Source organism: Pimephales promelas, chromosome 11 (assembly GCF_988280905.1).
Source record: "Pimephales promelas chromosome 11, fPimPro1.hap1.1, whole genome shotgun sequence".
Classification (NCBI taxonomy): Eukaryota; Metazoa; Chordata; class Actinopteri; order Cypriniformes; family Leuciscidae; genus Pimephales; species Pimephales promelas.
Window position 1 is genome coordinate 22,308,738 of NC_142779.1, and position 18,970 is coordinate 22,327,707.

The 18,970-nt window shown below is 38.5% G+C and overlaps 1 protein-coding gene across 1 annotated transcript in view; it reads right to left on the minus strand.

Moving 5' to 3' along the window:
* Positions 1-18,970, minus strand: part of eys (EGF-like photoreceptor maintenance factor) — a 302,080-nt gene that overhangs the window by 137,499 nt on the left and 145,611 nt on the right. The window contains exon 21 of the mRNA XM_039651858.2: positions 188-284. Within this exon, the coding sequence (XP_039507792.2) occupies positions 188-284 (97 nt within the window). The remainder of the gene's footprint in view (positions 1-187; positions 285-18,970) is intronic.

Here is an 18,970-nt window from a genome sequence, read left to right on the forward strand (position 1 = left end):
GAAGAAAATTTCAAATGGCATTTAGAGGCTTTTGCATCTGAACTCTTCACATAATGACATAATTGTAATTTTTTTGGGGGGCGGGAAACGTCCCCCAAACACAAAATGGTGCCAGAGGGCAACATAACAGCTGAAAGACAAACAAACACAATAGAGAACTAAAATTAGAAATGAAAGGCAAAAAGACCTGTAACTGTTGACCCCATCCACACAACGGCCTTGGTTCTGGCAAGGTCTTGAGACACAGTCATCGCTATCAATTTCACAGCGAGTTCCCTCAAACCCTGCAAGACAGATGAGATGGTCATGGATCAGTAAGTCTCACTGCTCCCCGAAAGCATTAGGATCAATGATAACAAAGGCCCTTGGTGAATGCCATCTTAAATGGAACCATGCGCCTCCCTGCAGCCCATCTCGTCTGCCAGGCCTCGCGCTCCTAGAGTCTTCTCCGAGGACTCTTACAGCTCTAATAATACCTCAGTGCCTCCACAGATTAGGCTGAGGTCTCATGGTGTAAGTGTGGAGAGGATCTTGTTAAGACGGGAAGGAGACAGAGGAGGTGAAGTTCAGGGGCCGCTTTGCTCATGTTCATTACAGGGATGAAGGGGAGAAGGGAGTGTAATCAGCTCAGGGCTCTTGTTGGGGAAAAGGTCCAGGGAGACGTGAATATTCAGCTTTTTGTCGGCGCACTGACGTTGTAAGCTCATCCTCCGCTCAGCAAGACCCTTTGTGCCTGAAAATAATACTTTAATGTCAGCAATACATCAAAATGGGCCTTTTTACTTATATACGCATTCCTAGTCTGTGAAAGATTAATCGATGCATGATATTTTGAAGAAAAAAATAAATCTTTGTACTGAAACCTTAAATCAATATTTAATAACTTGCTTCCTCTGAAATGACTTTTCTTTTCAGGTTACGTCACTTACAGTAGGCCACGGCCTATTGGATAATGTAACATTTAGAAGGTTGGGGTGATCAGAAAAACCGTAAAAACAAATGTGAAATATTTTTATCATGTAAAGTAGTACTTAAAGCCACTTAATATAAAGTGGGACCTATTTTTTATTTTTTTTTATCAAGTCTGGTAATCTTTTAAAGGATTAGTTCACTTTTGAAAAAACTTTTGCTGATAATTTACTCACCCCCATGTCATCCAAGATGTCCATGTCTTTCTTTCCTCAGTCGAAAAGAAATTTAGGTTTTTGATGAAAACATTCCAGGATTTTTCTCCATATAATGGACTTCAATGGGAACCGGATGGTTCAGGTCCAAAAGATAGTGTTAATAACAGTTTCAGATGCAGCTTCAAATGTCTTTAAACGACACCAGACGATGAATAAGGGTCTTATCATGCGAAACGATCGGTTATTTCAAAGCTTATTCCAAAAATGTAACTTTTCTAAGGACAAATGCTAGCCTTTCTCCATTCTGTGAGGCGCGTTTGCAACGTCACGTAGTACGCAATTACGTTCAAAAGGTCACGGGCGACGTAGCCAGAAGTACAGAGTCAGAGTGTTTACAAGTTGAACGCATAGGTTGAACGTGCAAACTAACTCAAACGCCGTTTACAAAAAAGGAATTAAAAGCTAAAACAACGATGTCGGACGATTTTGATTCTGTACTTCCGGCTACGTCGCCCGTGACCTTTTGAACATAATTACGTATTACGTGACGTTACAAACGCGCCTCACAGAATAGAGCTAGGCTAGCATTTGTCCTTAGAAAAGTTACATTTTTGGAATAAGCTTTGAAATAACCGATCGTTTCGCATGATAAGACCCTTATTCATCGTCTGATATCGTTTAAAGACATTTGAAGCTGCATCTGAAACAGTTATTAACTGTCTTTTGGACCTTGAACCATCCGGTTCCCATTGAAGTCCATTATATGGAGAAAAATCCTGGAATGTTTTCATCAAAAACCTACATTTCTTTTCGACTGAGGGAAGAAAGACATGGACATCTTGGATGCCATGGGGGTGAGTAAATTATCAGCAAAAGTTTTTTCAAAAGTGAACTAAACCTTTAACACCTTACCATATTCCAACGCATAAAATCAATTCGTTCCCAGCATTTGTTTTGTTTTTCAAGCTAAATATTCATGCAAAATTCAAAAACAAGAAATCCTATAGCATATATATCCTAAGCATATAATCATTGCATTTAATTTCATCTTTCACAAACCTTCTGGCTTTTAGCATCCTTGTGAGCTTATTGTCTAATTGGTTTAGTGTTGAGAGCAGATGTTGCACTACAGTGGAAATACACAAGAGAAACCGCCAGCATTGCTCGTTCTTTTTTAGAAACGTAATAAGCTTGAGTCACCGTTGAATACATTTACAGTTCCACTAAGTACACTTTATTTTCTAACACACGCAGCAGAAAATCTACTGTACCTCATCTTCTCTGAAGCGTCTCGACGCACAGGCTGGTTTCACACATTAGAAATTATAACAGGAACAACTGAAAGCCAAATGAGTATAAACTCCATCTATATTTATGCATGCCATGAAGTGTTAGAAGCGTCTACAGGAGGGTTTGAGTCGAGTCGAGTGTGACTAAACGGAGTGATACATTTTCCAAGACTTTTGACAGTGAATATTTGTTTAAAAAATGTGGGGTTTTGGGGAAACAATTGGAATTCTTCCCAATGATTTCCAGAGTTAACTGATTTGAACTGGCATAAACCTCCAATTTCATTCCAGATATCATCCATATCCTTCCATTATATTCTAGCAAACACAATCGAGTATTGGGTCTCTGCCACTACGGATGCACAGTACAGTATCTGCTGGATTATATACAGCTGGCAGCGGCCCAAGATGAACTGTCAATCACAGCCTTCCCTGATGTCTCACGGGACGATTTGAAGTGTCAACATTAATGCATCTGCAGCAAGAACACACAGTGAGAGTGGAGTTTCTTCTCTGTCGAAACATAGCGCAAGATACCTGTGGCTTGCACAAATGTTCCATCATTCTTTCCCAGCATCCTCCCACAAAGCCTTGCAGGTAATCCCTGGGACAACACATCCTTCCAAAGTAAATGTGAGACTAGTTTGAAACGTAGCCATATCAACACAGCCATGTTTGAAGTTCACCGCTAGTCTTGAGACATTGAGAAACAAGTAAGTCTAAGACAAATGCATATGTGATAATAAAAGCGTGGATGCATATATGAAAATAAAAGTTGCATATTATATATAAAACATAGGCCCCACATTGTCATATCTGGATTTGCAACTTATTTTTATTTTATAATATTATTTATGAAAATAAATACATTTAGCTTACCATGAACAAGAATTGCTGGTCAATGTGAGTTCACCATGCACAAACAAGCTTGATAAATTTATCAAGGTGAACTACAGTCATTCCTATTAATAACAATCTTTATAAATAACTAAGATTTATGAATGCAGTCTTAAAACAACAGCATACTGGTAATTAGCCTTGGCCCATGATCATCAATCTGAAAGGCATGAGCAAAATAGGGCCAACGCTAAATATTTATAATAACCAGTGAACATGTACTGTACAAAGCAGGATGCACTAACTGAGAGATTCCGGCTCAAAGGCTAATTGTGACGAAAAATACACACACAATGTATTTATCTGAATCTAATTAAAGAATAAATGGGTTTGACTAAAAAAAAAAAAAAAAAAACTCAATTTAACCTTTTGCTTTGTTCACAGGTTTGAAGTACACTCTTCCTGACCTCAGAAAGCGTTGACAAGCGAGAAAGTTCTTTGTGAGGAGCAATTATATATATTTTTTTCTTTTCCTATTATTTCGAACTATCATTAATTGTGTATGAGTCTGGACTAGTACACTACCTCTGTTCCAAAACCTGAACTTCTAAGGCAGAATACTGCTCAGAGTAGTGTATAGTATACAATGTCAGTCTCCAGAATGTTGTTACAGTTACCATGCTGTCAATCATTGCAGTTTCGAGAGACAATCGTGTTCTGTACACACATGGACTCAATCCCACACTTTAAAGCGTTGTCATTCCTGAAACTTTACTGTGTGTATCTGACCTCAATGCCATTTCTCAGGTCTAGCTTTCTCAATAATGGATGCCAAGTTCCTAAACCTCTTGCACTGGTGTCCTACATGTGCTCACTTGACATACATGATTCATAGCAGCCATATGTACAGCAAGATAGCAAACCACAGCTTTCAGCTATTGTAATGTATATTAAGTGCAAAGCTATCATTTCACGCAGCTTTTATGTAATGCTCTTGTGAAAGGCAGATAGTAACATTGTTACCTCAAGGCCAATAAGATGAGACCATCTTGAATGACTTCAGCGCCATCATATCTGTCCTGAATGTCATTGTTTGGTATATAGACTGTCAGTTGCTCACATACAGTATATTCACATAGTCCCTTTGAGTGTCTGAGGTTGGATAAACAATTAATCTGTTGCTGCCATCCAATTATGAAGTCGTAACTTCTATTTTATTCTTCTCAGATTTTTTTTTGCCACATTCGCATTGATAACAGGGACCGTTTTCTATTGAAATTACCTTGTCGCACAAAGAGAAAAATAACAAAAGGATGTACTTGCAACCACACATGTACAGCTGCACATAATTTTTTTTTTTTTTGCAATGCATTGCAATATAGGAGCAGAGATACAATCATGGCGCAGAGAAGATAAGGCCAAATGCAGAGGGAAACCGTTTAGTGAATGGTTGGAATGGGATACAATCTCAATCTAATGTAGACAGGAGCAAAAAAGCTGTGTAGGGAAGCAAGAAATGAAAAGAGGGAATGAAAAGGGAAACAACACCCCGGAAAATGAAAAGCTTTTGTTCTGCGCATATGGGATTCCAACGAGATTTTGCGCCAGTACCAGTAACAAATTGGACTAATGCACAGAGAAGAAACCATTAATGCGGCAGGACCAGTGAACATTGTTAGACATTTCTGTAATTTGTAAAGTTATTTAGGCTACTATATATCAGCCAGTGTAATACTGTAAATACTGGATAAATATTCTGAATGTTCTGATCCAATCTGACTTCTGACCTGTAATGCTGCCTAAATCATAATCAAACACTGTTCGTTCGTTGGCCAATGGAGATCTGGCCCTCTGACTGGACCGGATTTCGCCCTACAAATTAAGATATTTTTGATTAAATCTGAGAGCTTTATCACTCCTCCATAGGCCTCTTAAAGGGATAGTTCACTTTGAAATTAATGTTTGATATGTTTTGGCTTACCTCAAGGGCATCCAAGTTGTAGGTGTCTGTTTCCACAGTATTTTCAATTTTGATATTTTTAGGTCAAACCGTTCTGGTCACGAAACGAGCGGTTTGAGTGAGAAAACTAACAGTATTTATAGCGTTTTTACCTCTTTTAACCACAGCCACATCCAAGTGATCTGAAGACATGGGCTCTTTGGTCTGCGCAAGCACCAAAAAGCACCGGAAGTGATCTCTTACGCGGTTGCGAAAAAAAAAGAAAGTGAAGTTGTCTGTTGATATATCAAAATCGTCTTCCATTGCAATTTTCTGTTTATCTAAATATGTTTAGATCTTCACAATGAAGGGCAACACTTCTGAAATCTCTGTGTAAACAATGAGTGACGTACAAGCATGAGAGACCACTTCTAGGGCTTTCCGGCGCTTGCGCAGGCAGAAGCGCCCTCGCCCTCAGAGTACTTGGACGTGATTGATTACAAGAGGTAAAAACGATATAAATACTGTTCGTTTTCTCAAACAAGCCACTCGTTTCGTGTCTTAGGCCATCAATGTGTACTTACATTAACGAGTCATTAAATCATGTTTAATTTGGACTTCTCTGCATGCTCTTTGTGGTGGTGACCATCAACCTCCATTTTATGACTGACAGACAAGAACGGTTTGACCTAAAAAAAATCAAAATTGAAAATACTGTGGAAACAAAGACACCTACATCTTGGATGCCCTTGAGCAGGGCCTGAAGTTAATTTTTTCGGCCACCGGCCACTGTGGCAGGTGGATTTAAAAATTCACCTGCCACAGAGACTTTTTACCAGCCATTTTTTTTTTTGCCTCATAAACGTAAAAAAAAAACAAAAAAAAAACGGGAATTTCACAATATTGTTCTTTAACTTGTAAGAATACACATTTAAGTGCTGTCAAGTAATAATAACTCTAATAACATACATAAAAAAAAAAAAAATCTTTTTATTCATTGATTTTGACACACACACACACACAACATATATAGTATAGGCTATAATATAGTATACTCAACAGATAGACCTACCGCAGCTCGTAAACAAATCACACGCGGCTGTGTTGATGGCGGATTTAGTCACGTTGACAGGTCTTACTCTTAACAGCTTTTAGTTACAGCGTTCAGGAACGGTTAAATATGAACTAAATTAATACTGTTATTACTGATAAAATTACCGGGTACCGGACATTTTCTCACCGGTTCCCAACTCCCAACATGCACAGTTGCACACGCACACACATCTGTGCAACTGTCATTGTACTGTAACCTGCAACAGCGACGCGTTACATTATCTCATCCCATCTCATCAACAGTTTAATACTCGCATACGTAGTCAGAAAAAGAGCCTCATCTTCTTTCTGATCGCATGAACGTTACGAAACAACAGTCGCTGTCATAAATCAGCCGCTCACGAACCTTGCCATTGCCGCCGATTGTTCACTTTGTATTAAAATGTCTTCTTTACTTTTCTTTTTCTCATCCTCATCTTTTTGTTGGTTGTTTGTTTTGTTTCAGCTGGCCTCTTTACCCCAGTAATGTGCTGCCACATTTTAGCTAAAGTCCAACGCAATAGCGGACTTCCTTGAAATGTAAAAATCCTAATGAATCACTCACAATTCTCATTGGCTACCTGCCAAAGTGGCAGGTAGATTGACAGTGTTACCCGCCAATAGCAAAATTCACCCGCATTTGGCAGGTGGTCGGGTGTTAATTTCAGGCCCTGCCCTTGAGGTAAGCTAAAATATATCAAAAAATTATTTTACAGTGAACTATCCCTTTAAGGGATCGAAACTAGCCGGCCCAAAAGTTATGAAAGACATCGTTAAAATAGTCAGAGTGACTACAGTGGCTCAATAGTAAGTTTATCAAATGACGAGAATACTTTTTGTTTGCAACAAAAGAAAAAAAAAACAACTTAAACTATTCAACTATTAATTTCCTTCTCTGTAGGTCATGAGATTTCACGTAGAGATATTGCGCAAAGCTCCTGTGTTGTACAGTATGTCACACGTAGCCTCACTATTGGCCGATGCTAGTCAGGTGTGTGATGCATGTGACGTACAACCTAGAAGCTTTGCGCAGTTTCACAAAGTGAAATCTCGAGTACACTCCTGTACACTCTCTCATCATTCGTTTCCGGCTGCTCTAAGGTGAGGGGTGTTACAGCCGGCCTTTTCTGCTCTTGCTGTACAACTATTTAAAAGCAAGCTGCCTTGTAAACACAAAAGCTTAGTGCCTGCTCAGCTGAACAAGAGGCAGGGTGTGATCTCTTGCCTCAGCACCTGTATCTCAATTAATGTTGCATGAAAGCATCATTTACATGGACAGATATGTGCTGGCTCCTGTACTCTCTTATCTCCTTGCCTCAGCTGGGGTCTTGGTTCATTACTGTGTCACATACTCATGTAAACCAACAAGACTAGTTCAAGAGTAATGCATTTTAAGCTGTAAATAAGAATAGATCAAAGCAAGGACATCGTGTTGAATTTACCAAGAGGGCATCAGAATAACATTCAATGATAGCTGGGATAAATCATGTGCTGTAAACCCTCGATGTGCAAAAAAAACAACAATTCAAATTTAGGAAATTTTACATAGAAATGAAAATGACTCTTGGTGCTCCAAACCCATTTGCTGTATTTTTTCTCTGTAGTATACAAAAGGAGACATTTGGGATAATGTACAAATAGAAACACACTTAAACAAAAAGAACCATTAAAAAAAAGGAAATCTGTTGAATTCAAACAATACTTTTAAATGATGAACACTTTGCTGCAGCTCTCAAATGTCATTCTCTGTCAGACTAGTGCATGCTGACACACAGACACACACACACACACACACACACACACACACACACACACGCACACAAGTGCTGACAATACAATTTATCTAATTAATTTATTCATTAATTATATGATCTGCAGATTAATTTGATTAATTCATCTAATTAATCACACAACAAATTTAGCACAGAAATTAACCCTAAAATGTGATTTAAAGTTATTGTGTTCATTTAGAAAACATTTAGGTAAAAATTGCAAAAAGTAACTTTAGAAAGAAACAATACATTTGATTTAACATAGAACTTATTACACATAAAATTTTAGGCTACAAGGGCCATCATTTTTGTTTCAGAAGCTGCATATAGCTATATATATATGAAGAGTTCAGATGCAAAAGCCTCTAAATGCCATTTGAAATTTTCTTCTTTAATGATGATTTTTATCAAACTTGTATATTTAAGTTCAGTAATTTCACTTAAATGGCAATGATAATTACCTATTAATTGTTATTTAAGTGAAATTATTGAACTTAAATATACAAGTTTGATAAAAATCATCATTAAAGAAGAAAATTTCAAATGGCATTTAGAGGCTTTTGCATCTGAACTCTTTATATATATATATATATATATATATATATATATATATATATCAATTGATAGCACTAAACATGTATAATATTCACAAAATCAGAATAATATGCAGTTTAAAATATAGAAAAAAAAATAGATGATATAGGTGGATAGTTATTTGAAATTGTAATACCATTTCACTATTTAATTTTGATCAAATAAATGAAGCCTTGGTGAGCACAAAATACTTTTTTTTTTCAGAAGCAAACAAACAAACATAAAAATCTGACCAAACTTTTTAAATAATAATAATTTTATATTTGTTTGCATTTTATTTGTTGTTCTTTTTTGGAGCAGACACTATGATTTGACATTTGGATGCAAAAGAGCAAGACTCCTTTTCTGTTATGCAGAAGAAAAACAGCAAGTTTAGAGAAAGGTGAAGGTGAGTAAACTATGATATATATATATATATATATATATATATATATATATATATATATATATATATATTTTAAAGAACAAGTATGCAAAAGATAGAGTATATATAGTGAGACTACAAAAAAGGTAAAAATACAGCAACTTTGGGTTTCATTTTTGTAGAAATGCTGGCTTATTTTCAATCCACAGGTAGTGTAATAATACACAGTGTATCTGCCAGACAACCCATGTACTAAGATAGGAAGAGGGGGCTGAGAATGGCTGTGAGTCAGAGTGTGTGTAGAACGAGAGAGAAAGAGGGACAGAGAGAGAATGAAATAAAGAGAAAAGGAGGTGGCATGTGATCCTACGCACATCTCTAGCTCAGTAATGCATGCTGCAGTAAATGCTAATTTCCGATTTCTCTCCCCAGAAAAGAAATCTGTGGATTGCCAAAGCACTCTATTTTTATCCCTCCCCAACATTCTTTTCATTTCCTTCCTGATAGTATTACAACACCGCAACAAAAAAAAGTCACATTCACTGACTGGCCTCAGGCTTCTCTTATCTCCACAGACTTCATATCATTCAGATGCCCATGACAAAAAAAAAAAAAAAAAAAAAAAATGGATGCTAGGCTGGTATGATTGCGTTTCACAGGTCACACCGGTGCCATCGAAAGGGGTGAGATGTATAACAAGGTAAGAAGTATCTGGCCACATCATAGTTCAAAACCAACAGATGCAATCTAGAGAGGGCATGAACACGATCATCTGATTTAAGAGTCATGCAGTAACATGGACTTTTCTCTCTGTGGATTGTTTAAAAGTGATGACTCAGACTTTTAATTTCATACAGCAGAAGGGTAAAGAACTTTAGGCTAACCACTAGGGATGGGTATTTTGTCAAGTCTGACAGATAAATTCAGCAGAATGCTTGGGTTGGGATGATGGGAATAGGTGTCTCATAAAGGCGGCATTTAAAAGCCAAATCACACCGTTTCATCAAACACTAATGCATGCTAACATTTCAAACATTCAAGTCTAAAAACAAAAAGTAAAGAAAAAGTCTGTTCCATTCCATTAGCGTCTAGGTATTGCTGAAAGCAAAATCATATCCTGTGTATAGAACGCAAGCTTCAGTTCATGTACAGCTGCTTTTCCAGTTCTAACCAATATAACTCATTGGTTACTATCATCCAATAAGTAACAATAATGAATTATACCTGAAATGTACGCAAACGGAAAACAAAAAAATAAATAAAAATAAAATAAAGGCTTTACAAATAGACTAATTTTAAAAAAATTAGTGTGAACCTACACCTAATTGGCTTGTAAAAAAGTTTCATATGGGGTAGAATACCTGCAAAAACTGCATTATTTGTTATATTATTTGATATTATTGTTCATATATTTATAAAGGGTTCAATTTTTTTCAGTGTATAGATTTCATTAAATACACTGATGAGCCAAAACATTACAAGAAGTCACAGGTGAAACTAATATTGATGATCATCTCCTAACAAGGCCACATCAACGTGCGAGAAATGCAAGAGAAAATGGTCAGGAATAAAGATCTGAGCGACTTTGACAAGGGGTCAAATTGTTATGGCAAGGTGTCTTGATCAGAGTATCTCTGAAAGGATAGGGCTTGTGCGTTGCTCCAGAGCGCCCAGGGCTCACTGATGCGCTTCCCGTCTAGTCCGAACCAACAGAAGGTATACTGTGGCACAAGTCACACAAAATTTTACTGATGGTTATGGGAGGAATGTGTCAACACACAGTGCATGAGCAGCCGGAGTCCAATCAGAGTGCCTATGATGACCCCTGTCCACCTTCGAAAGCACCTACAATGGGCACAAGAGCGTCAAACTGGACCTCGGGGCAGTGGAAAAAGGTTGCATGGTCCGATGAGTCCTGTATTCTTTTATATTACGTGGACATTGTTTGAGGAACATGATAAAGAGTTCAAGGTGTCGCTCTGGCCTCCAAATTACCCAGATCACAATTCAATTGAGCATCTGTAGGATGTGCTGCACAAACATGTCCGATCCAAGGCAGCTTCACCTCGCAACCTACAGGATTTGAAGAATCTGCCTGTTAATGTCTTGGTGCCAGTTTTAAATATACTTCTTTTGAAGTGGTGGTGCTTAAATGTAAAAATATTTAGTGCAAACGATACATCACGTTTGAGAATTCTGCTGGCTATACTGTATACAGGCCACCATAAAGATTTTATCAAAGAATCTCTTAGAATTAGTATTGGCCACAGATAAAGTACTAATTGTTGGTGATTTTATTATACATGTAGATAATGAAAAAGATTCATTAGGATTGGCATTTAAAGACGTTATAAACTCAACTGGAGTTAGACAACACGTGTCAGGACCATTGTCGTAATCATACTCTAGATCTAGTACTATCAAGGAATAGATGTTGATACCATTGAAATCAGATCATTATCTAGTCTCATGTAAATTGCACTTGTTTCTTGTGACAAACATGCCGAGAAGCTAGAACAAGATCTGCTGTATGTCATCCATTGTTGTTTATGTCGCTTTCTTCACTTGAAAATTACGTTGATCGCTTCTTTCCGGCAAACACCACACCTATCAAGTAAGGGTACTGTTGGTGGTGGAAACGCACGCCGGATCATGGTTTACCGACCCGAACCGTTCTGTACTGTACTGCACCGTACCGCTCAGTGGAAGCCATTATAAGATCGATAATATCAGGGACAAAATTATAACTATGCAACCGTCTACTTCAGTATATATTCAGAGATGATAAACAAGGTGTTATAGAATAATAATTTATTAAAACCCAAATTTGACAATAAACTGACATTCAATCTATTTTTAGACTTTACTGAAAATGTACAAGGGCGACGGGTTTTCCCAGATCGCATCATATATAAATCGACTAGAGTATTTCGGGCTCTCAAATACTTCCTGCCAGACCTGAGAGGCCGTCACGTTCGCACGGACAACACATCGGTGGTCGCTTACATCAACCATCAGGGGGGTCAGAGGTCCCAATTATTATGCAAGTTGGCTCACCAGATCCTCCTATGGGCCCAGGGGAAGTTACTGTCACTCAGGGCAGTGTATATTCCATGGTGTCTGAATGTAGGAGCAGAATGTAGGAGGTCTGGGGAATGGAAACTTCACCCCAAGGTGGTGGAGTTCCTATGGGAGAACTTCTGGCAAGCCCAGGTCGATCTGTTCAAATCTTACGATACAACCCATTGTCTACTTTGGTTCTCCCTCACATATCCAGCTCCTCTCAGACTGGACGCTATGGTGCAGGTGTGGCAGAGGTTGCACCTGTGCACTTTTTACCCAATATCAATGCTCCCAGGAGTTCTGGAAAAGGTTCGCCAGGAAGGGGCGCATCTTTTACTAGTGTCCCTTCTGGACGGCTCTCCTTTGGAGATTCCCATCAGGAGGGACTTGCTATCCCAGGAAGGTGTCATGATATTTCACCTATGGCCATCCCTGCCCATTTTACTAGGAGTACTATGGCTGCCTCTAAGGCTTTTATTAAACATTGTATAAATTTCAAAATATTGCTGATTACTTACAAAGCACTGAATAGTTTAGCTCCGCAGAACTTGAACTGGCTCCTAACGCATTATAGTCTTTCACGTCTATTGCGATCTCAAAGTTCCGGCAAGTTGAAAATCGACTGCTGGAACAGTATTCCTACCATTGTCCAGGAAGCAGACACACCTTGTCATTTCAAAGCTAGACTAAAAACACTCTCATCTTACTCTGTTTGACCTAGCATTCTCATAATACATTATCGACTTCTACAATTCAATGTTAGGCTGCATAGATTAGGTCAGCCGGAACTGGAAACACTTCCCTTAAATCCTGAAGTACTTGTTACATAATAAGAAGAATGGCATCTATGCTAATTTTAGTGTCTGTTTATCCCAAGGTTTTTCCGCAGCCTGCCAGATCCAGGCCATTTCCAGATCTGACAAAGGACCTTTGCCTGGACCCGATTACAACGCAGTGCTGAAGTGCCAACTAGCCTCTCCCCATGTAGGATCTCTATTCCACTCTACAAATAAAGCATTGTGGAAATTACGGTTGATTTACCAACCCCGAAATGATAAAATAAAATAAAATTCTGTTTCAAAATGTATAGGCAAGACAAGTAGTTTGTTTAGGCATGATTTGTAAGGAATTACAAACCTGCGCACATATATTCAAATTCACATAACAACACAATCAATTATTATTGCGAAGGTGAACGCCTTCAGCGCTCAGATGATCAGCGATCATCTTAGCAGCCCCTAATTTAATAACAAATGATCATTTCGACGGAAGTGATTCAATCAAAACTAACTTTGCTGGAAAATAACATTATTCAAGAACCGCTATCCACAAGTTTCCTACGCCCCATGAGGGCTTGCGTCAAAAGTGGGCGCGTCTTCCGGTTTGAAGTAAACAAAGCGCGACTTGACATACTTCACACTCAGTTGACAGTCATTTATAGCGATCCAAACTAGCTAACGGTGTGGGAACACAACTTCGACGAAATTAAAAAGGGTGAAATAAGTACCTATACCCTCCGCAGTTACTTGGTTGGGAGTATTATAATAACATTATTAATAATCAATACTCATCAAGGCATGGTGACAGACAGTTGTGTGAGCTAACAAACAATTACAATAAAAAATACACACTTAGTCATTGTGCTTTGGAGTTTATTCAAAATTATAAATGAACGTGCTACTTGAATACATTAACTGGCACATTTGGTATTCTGTCAACTCAGGCTTTGATCCTGAGTTTAGGTGTAACATCAGTAGCGAACAGCCAATCAAATGCTGATAGAGTGAATATTAAGAATTTAAACAAATGTGCACAGGAAGATTCGTCGTCTTTTGGGAGGTGATGGAAACTAACGTTACAGTCGTTGGCAGGATCACTCTGATTTCGTTTTCGGCTTATGTTCAAAACAATCACGTTTAAGCCACTGAATTAGTTTAGTCCGGTTATACATACAACCGCGAACAGCACATGTTGTCCCTGAGCGCCGTAACGACATCTCTCATAAAGATTTGCGTCTTTAAATAGTAAAATAATTCTCCGAAAAACAGCTAGCCTCTCCGCTAACTAACACACAAAATACGATTGGAATGCTACTTCCGCCGCCTTACCGGAAGTTTTACCCACTTTATTTTTTACAGGAGCGCCCCTCGGAAACTTGTGGATAAAAAAAAAAACATTCTCTATTACCTTAAATTATATGTATTTCTGTAAAGCTGCTTTGAAACAATCTACATGGTTAAAAGCGCTACATAAATGAGGATGACTTGACTTGAGATCACCACAGGACAAGACCTTCAGGGATCTTGTGGAGTGCATACCTTAGTGGGTCACAGTTTTTTTGACAGCACGCCAAGGACAAACAGCATATTAGGCATACATGTATATGGGCCCTTAATATGAACCCTTTACTCAATTTAACCAGACGCCATAAGACAAAACAGAACTGTTTTTTTTAAACTTCATCTACTTCTCTTAAACATTGTTATTATTATTATTCTTATTACAAACAAACTATATTTGTCCTATTTGTGTTACTGAGGTTTGATGTGACTACATACTCCATATATTGGTTTGGAACATGCTACTGGTCTTTCAAGCAGTTAAATTCTCTTCAAGTAAAGTCAAGCTGTTTTTACATTCACTGTGGTCAAATCGGATGTCATTATATCTGCTTGTGCCTGTACAGAGTACTGCCATTGTAACCAATTACGGTGCTGAAAAATTTGCTGTCATTGTTGTCACCTCCAAGCACTCATCCCTAGTAACCACACAGAGAGATAAACCTCTGCATTACACAGCTGCACAGCACTGTTATATTCACTACTTTTGAATGAGTAATAGCATCTGAATCGCTGTGGAGCCACATCAGATTCCATATGAAAATGTGAAGTGATCAGCTGTGCAAATGTGCAAAATTTTAAGTTAGAACAATCTGTGCCTGAGACACAGCAGACATGAATTATGAATAAGTGATCTGGTCTCAATGAGCATAATAATATTAGGAGGGTTTCATATGAAAGATGAGCGTGTGTATGGGCGACTAAGCGTGTGCGAGAGAGTACGCTTCACTGTGATTAAAGAGATTGTGCAGAAACCTCTTTTGCACCCCGTTCTGTGGATTCATCAGGCAGAGCTCGTCTTCCTTTGATGGAAACCTGCAGCCAAAATTTAATGAAACACTTGGAACTTGTTCTTTGGCAGAAGTGATAGGGACTGTTCTGTCTCTCTAGAGAAAGTCAAAAATAGAAAAGTGAAGAAAATGGGAAAATCATTGGAAGGGTAAGACACCGTTTAACAAGGAAGAAAGTACGATTCGAGCGGTTACAATGGTTTCAGATCAGTGTGTGATCCTTAATAATTCTCTCCCATGCTGAAGACATCAATGGACAAACACTGCAGGGGAGAGCTGGCAGAACAAAACTAGAAAGTAATGCATATCCAGAGAGCCGCAGTTTCCACTCATGAGCCACTCTTTTCTTCTAAATGTATGTGGAGTATTTCGCCATATTTGAAGGTTAGTTGAGCATAATACTTGCCAGAGTGATGTTATATTTTCATTTCAAAACACTGTAAACAAACATGATTGTCTCTTAACCAGTGTTGTGCCTGAGCGTGTTCATATTTTGGGCGAACGTGAACTGAACGTACTGTATTACTGCCTAATGAACGTTGCTGTGAACTCGTTCATTCTGGTGCTTTTGATCGCACGCTTTCTCAGTTTAACTTCGTTCAACAGGGTGCCAGATTTGTAGAGCCTTCCAGGCGAAAACCCAGCTAAAACACACCGTAAACAGGCCTTATTATGTAGCAAAAAAAAAAAAAAAGAGCCACCAGTGTCCAACGCTGCACCGCCGCATGCATCATCAAAATAATAATGCTTATGTAGTCGACAAAGCGTCGAGGACGTGTCGTATGATCATTTAAACGAGTTTTATGACAAGGTCGATGAGGATGGGAAAAATCTTTCTGCACAAACTTGCGCAGATACAATAGATAATTTTAAGTTAATTAAAGTTATGCAAGTAATAAAATAATTGTCTATAGTTGTATATAGGCTGTGGCAATAATAATAAAAAAAATTGCTCGCAGCTCATTATGGGAAGTATGAACTATAAACTGAACTATTTCATTTTAAAATTAGTGAACTGAACTTTGAACTTTCGTGTAGAAAGTGAACTTTCCAATATTTGGTAACACTTTAAAATATGGTTCCTTCGTTAATGAATAACTATACTAGAACCAATAAGTAACGCAATATTAACAATCTAGTAACTATTATTAACTAACAAGAAACTCAACAAACTTAACTAGTAAGTGATAGCGCACAGATGAAAGGTAGTTCACTATTAACTAATCAATGACTATTTTTTAAAACTTCCCAGAGAACTAATGAAAAAGTTTATTAACAATCTAGTAACTACCATTACCTAAAAAAACACAAAAACCTCTTGATTAATGAACTAGTAAGTAATAGTGCGCAGATGAAAGTGTTACTACATACTTCTGTGGGAACTACTAATTATTTGGATCCGTATTATAAAGTGAAGATCATTGGAACTAACTAGTAATTACTCAAGTGTTACTAAATACATTTTCTAAAAGTATACTAAAGTTCACCAAAAATCTCAAACGTTTGAAATGACTTTAGTGTTTGGTTGCACAAATCATGACAAGATCATGCAGCAACACTTCAGTCATTAAAAGATAGTAGTTATTGATTAGTTAATAGTGCACTAACACTTTCATCTGTGCGCTATTACTTACTAGTTCGTTAATCAGAGTTTCTTGTTAGTTAACAATACTTAATAGATTGTGTTACTCATTGGTTCTTGTATAGTAATTCATTAACGAAGGAACCTAGGTATTCTAAGTGTTACCAAATATTTGACTTAAAACACATTAAACAACAAATTTTCATTGATCTAATCAAATAAAAAACAAAGTAACTTTTAGATTTCAAAGTGTGTTCCACAATAAAGTGTGTGTGTATATATATATATATATATATATATATATATATATGAAGAGTTCAGATGCAAAAGCCTCTAAATGCCATTTGAAATTTTCTTCTAAAATGATCATTATCAAACTTGTATATTTAAGTTCAGTAATTTCACTTAAATGGAAATGATAATTACCTATTAATTGTTATTTAAGTGAAATTACTGAACTTAAATATACAAGTTTGATAAAAATCATCATTAAAGAAGAAAATTTCAAATGGCATTTAGAGGAGGTCCGGGGGAGCTCACACTTGTGGGAAACGCTAGACGGCCGCTCGGGATAATTAGTGTCTCCGGCGGTGAAGATAGGCAGCTAGTGGGGGGTGATTGTGCTAGGTAGTTAGGGTTTTGAATATGATCCAGGATAGGGGAGCTCCTGACCGATGTGACAACTCAAGTGCTGCGCCTACCAAAGTGTCTCAACCTCCTCACTGAATGTGGACTGCTTCGATCGCGGTCGATTAAGTGTGCGCCTGGTAAAGCGTTCTCATCCTCATCGGACGTGGACTGATCTGACTTTGGGCTAATAGGCCGGCCTACAACCTAAATCAAGGGGGGTAACGTGTTTTAACAGATGAAGTTGTATTTTAGCACTTAATAAAGAGTTGTGTGCGTAATTGCCATCTGTGTGCTGGTCTCTGCCTTCTTTGAAGTTCGTGCGGTTGTTACACTGGTGGCAGCGGTGGGAGATAATCCCTAACGATTATACAACAGCCGAACGATGGAGGGCAGGGATGGGCACCGGGTTGTGTCTGGAGCGTCTGACGCTACTCCATCTACCTCTGCAACTGGCACTGCTCTTTTAACCACAGCTGCATCATCAAATGTACCTATGGCGCGTCCGGTGTTTATGCCGGAGACCTTTACCGGCACGGGCCGGGAATGGTCTGATTGGAAGGAGCAGTTTGAGATGGCAGCTGTGGTGAATAATTGGAATGACGGAATGAAACTGAAATTTATGGCACTTTTATTATCGGGGCGCGCTCGAGATATTTATAGCGGTCTCTCGTTAGAAGCCAAGCGCAGCTATGTTTTATTGAAAGACGCTTTAGGTAAATGTTTTGAGCCATGTGAAACTGCAGAGTGGAATCGGGTTAGTTTCTCGTCCCGCAAGCGCTTGCCAAACGAAACTTTACGTGAGTTTGGTAATGCACTGCGGAGGTTGGCGACTAAGGCGTATCCCTCAGTAGGTGTAGATACACAGGATTTGCTGGCCAGAGATCATTTTATTGCACATGTGGGAAACGGAGAGACTCGTATCCAACTACGTAGTATTAAACCTATCACTCTAGAAGAAGCAATTAATATTGCAAGTGAATTCGAACTTATTCAGGGGTTAGAGAAATGTACGATAACCCCTGATGCTCGAGTGCGTGGTTTGCATATTTCTGCAACAGAGAGTAAGGTAGATGCACTGACTGAGGTGGTGGATACGCTTCGTAATGAGGTTCAGATGTTACAAAAATCGGTGCAGCAACTCCGTGAGGCAGTTCCCACATTAGTAAGAAATCACGTCGTTGAACCGTCAGTTATGAGTGGGGTTGGGAAAAGGCCGGTGCAACCATTAGGAGGCGGGTGTTGGGAATGTGGGTGTAACCGACATATTAGGAGAGATTGCCCTTATGTGCAGGGAAACGGGAGGGGGCAGGCACTATAGGCCGGATGCCTGCCCCAATGCAAGATAATTTTTTTCAGTTGGCCTCATCGGTCCAGGGCAATTCTGGGATATACCTTGCTGCTAAATTAGGTGGGTGTGATGTCAAACTTCTTATTGATACAGGCGCTCAAGTTTCAATAATCCCAAAACAGAGGTGGTTGACCATTACGAATGGCGGGGCTCACCTCGAACGTCATGAGGGTGTGGTTCGAGTAGCCAATGGGGGGAGGATG